This window comes from Atta cephalotes, assembly GCF_000143395.1.
Source record: "Atta cephalotes unplaced genomic scaffold scaffold00081, whole genome shotgun sequence".
In the NCBI taxonomy this organism is placed as follows: domain Eukaryota; kingdom Metazoa; phylum Arthropoda; class Insecta; order Hymenoptera; family Formicidae; genus Atta; species Atta cephalotes.
In genome coordinates this window covers 619,685-622,903 of record NW_012130145.1, presented here as the reverse complement: position 1 = coordinate 622,903, position 3,219 = coordinate 619,685, and the positions used below count along the sequence as shown (strand labels likewise).

The window sequence follows — 3,219 nt, the reverse complement described above, 5'->3', positions numbered from 1 at the left end:
GAATACATGAATCACGTTGAAATTACGAGAACAACGCTTCAGTCTCGTATACCTAAATGACTGCACTTCCTATTATTTGGATGACCCTGGCAGTTAAAGTGACCCTGGGTGTGTGACTGATATGGATGTCGACTCTGTTGTCGTTGCTGTTGCTGTTGTTGATTGATTGGCGACTTGAGGACACTCAAAACGAGGTCCTCGCGGGAAGGTACGATCCGTGTGATCTGTCGGCTTTGCCGGAAGAGAGTCTCCTGTTCGCCGCGATTCATCCTACAGCCAAGACGACGACGTTGGAGATAAAATCCTGGATACCACTCGCGTCTCCCCCGTCCTGGACCGCTACCTAACATAACGGCGTGCAGCATCCCGGCTCCAACTTTCCGGTTATGGTCGATGAACGGCTCCTTGTCTGCCGGTCGATCGCCCGATTACGCGGCTTGTCCATGGTCTCCGAAATCACAAGTCACCGAAATCCTCGTTCACCATAAAGATCGTCCTGGGATGTAAAATATTGCGTAGTACACTGTTGGAAGTTTAATAGTCTAATCTTCGCAATACGTTGCTCCTTTGTAAATTATTCATCAACGGCACAATTTGCTTTGCCCATCTTATCGCGTTAAAATTTTCATCGCTATCGATACGAGAGAAAAAGAGAGATTCAATCGGTTGTGATCCTAAAAGGATTTCTCTCGTAAAAGATTATTTCTTTCACGGCGCAGATATCGTCAATAGAATTATTCGACCTGGTCGTCGTCGACGAAATTGTTGATCGCGTCTAAGACGTAGCGCGATATACGCTTTCGTATTCATCATCATTAATTGCTGTTCTCGGAAATGCTCATCAATGTTCTCGACAACGGACGATACGGACAAGTTTCCAATCAGCGGACATTGAATTGTCTTCAAAGTTGCCTTTCACACGTTTACACTCTCATTATTGGCATTTATCGTACGAATTCGTGTCCCTTTAACCAATGTCTCCGTCCTTCCGTAAGTCTTACGGATCACCGCGTTTCCCTCGTTGGTTCTGCTCGATTTCACAGGATGAATCAACTCTCGTAACAGAATCACCCGTATTTGCCAAAGCTATTACTTTCGAGAGACGTGAAACGATCGTGGATGTCAGATGCGGGTACTCGACAGCCGGGTTATGCATAATATGTCTACGAGATGACGTGAGCTACTGAAACTTCTCAAGCAACTCGGAGAAGAAAATTTGGAAATGCGCCATAGGCGAGAGGAAAGAAGAGACAGTAGCGGAGAAAGAGAAAGAGAGAGTGAAAGAAAAAGATAGTATGAGAAAGTTGAGAAGGAAGGTAGAAAGAGTCGGAAGGGTGAAAGACTCGGAAATCTCCTCGTTCTCTGGAAGATGGATGTCGAACGCGAGCAGACTACTGGGATCTCACGATCGATCTTACCTATGGAAATCCTTCGAGTATTTATTCAGACTAATACGGTAATGAAATTCCTTTAATTCCCTCAAGTCTCCTTTCCATTTAAGTCTCTCTTTCTCCGCTCTGTACGCGAATAATCGTTAAGCTACGTCGCAAAATATATTTGTCATATCACCGTTCCTCTCAGTATCTCCGATGGTTTTGATGTTCATTGTCGTTACATTCACCGAGATCTTTTCTTTTCATCCACTTGTCACTCTTTCCAAAAACTACTGAGAATTTTATCTCGTAATAAAAAGACTTTGTTTCATGCTTCTCTAAAATGTTCCACACAATAGCACAACGTGATAAGACTTACTGTCTCCATTAAAATGTTACTTGCGTTCATATAGTACAACGAAATTTGTGAAAGCACTTGGTCGCAATTCCTTACCAATCATTCAAACATATTACTATTTAACGTCCTTACTATTTTTTAATCTTTCTTATTATTTATTCATAAAATTTTGATAATTTTCTTCTTAACAGAAAATAGAAGCCTTCAACAATCAATGATTTTTCAATCCCAAAATTATTTCTTTATAAATACGCATAGCCGATTCTCTTTCTGAGGAAGCAAATCGCAGATTAATCGCAGAATAATACTGCTTTCCTTAATACACTTTATGATTGCTTCGTTTATTGCTCTTAGGATGTAACGCGAAATCACAGAGGATCACTGATGTGTATGCACAAGGGAATTGACGCGTCGTTAGACAAACCTTAATCCTTCTTAACACCACCAAAGCCGCATTGGGAAAACTTTTAGCTGTCTAGCGGCCACGAAAATAGAATCAACAATGTTTATCTTAACAACGTTTTCCGACATTTCATACAATAGTAATGCCGCGAGATCCGACAATTCCGATGCGAACATTGGCATGCCCGTACCATGTCATTCACGCGCGATGCATTTTAAACACGTGTATAATCTTAATTAAGTTTCGTCGCGTCTAGCTGCGAATACAATGATTTTGTCAAATCGCAGTAGTTTCCGAAATTATCGGGTGCCAAGCGGAAGCATCTATAGCCTTTCGTGACAAGATTGATTACGGTTGGCTTTTCGGATTCCTCTTGATTTCTCACTCACCGGAAACTTACCCAGTGCTCATATATGTTGCGATTAACAGTGAAATCATTTCTTGCATGCTGTGTTCATGATCTCACAGATTTATCTTGCAATTAGCTCGAGTTAAAGCTCCACGATAAAGAGCGATTAAGCTTGCACGCGCTCAACGAAATTGTCCGAGTACACACACGTGTATATATGTACTGTCAAGTTTAGTTGAAGAAGCCGAGTTGAAGAAAAAAGTAATTTTTCAAGAACTCCAAGAAATTACTCCGCTTGCAGTCTTCGCGCAAAGTGTCGGTAGCTCAATTTTTTCAGCATTCTCCACGACGAATAATTTTCTTTTTAAATGACGATTTCAATAATCATTTTTCTCTATGGTCAGAATGCATTCGTTTCTATCAAATCCCTCTTCGTAAGCCTTCGATTATTTTATATATTTCACGATTTTTTTAATGGTCTATCACAATATATACGTTCATCGTGAGGTCAGCTGTGGAACAATCTTCCTCGATCTCTTCACTGATGAACTCGCAAAAAAAGTATCTCTCTCTTATTCTCTCCCTCCTGGCTCTCTCTCTCTCTCTCTCTCTCTCTCTCTCTCTCTCTCTCTCTCTCTCTCTCTCACTCGTACGTACGTACGTACGACGTACGTACGTACGTACGTACGTACGTACGTACGTACGTACGTACGTACGTACGTACGTACGTACGTAC

The 3,219-nt window shown here is 41.5% G+C and overlaps 1 protein-coding gene across 1 annotated transcript in view; it reads right to left on the bottom strand.

Moving 5' to 3' along the window:
• Nucleotides 1-365, bottom strand: part of LOC105624544 (potassium voltage-gated channel subfamily KQT member 1) — a 40,262-nt gene extending 39,897 nt beyond the window's left edge. The window contains exon 1 of the mRNA XM_012205905.1: nt 53-365. Coding sequence (XP_012061295.1) covers nt 53-365 — 313 coding nt within the window. The remainder of the gene's footprint in view (nt 1-52) is intronic.
• Nucleotides 366-3,219: the final 2,854 nt, after the last annotated feature.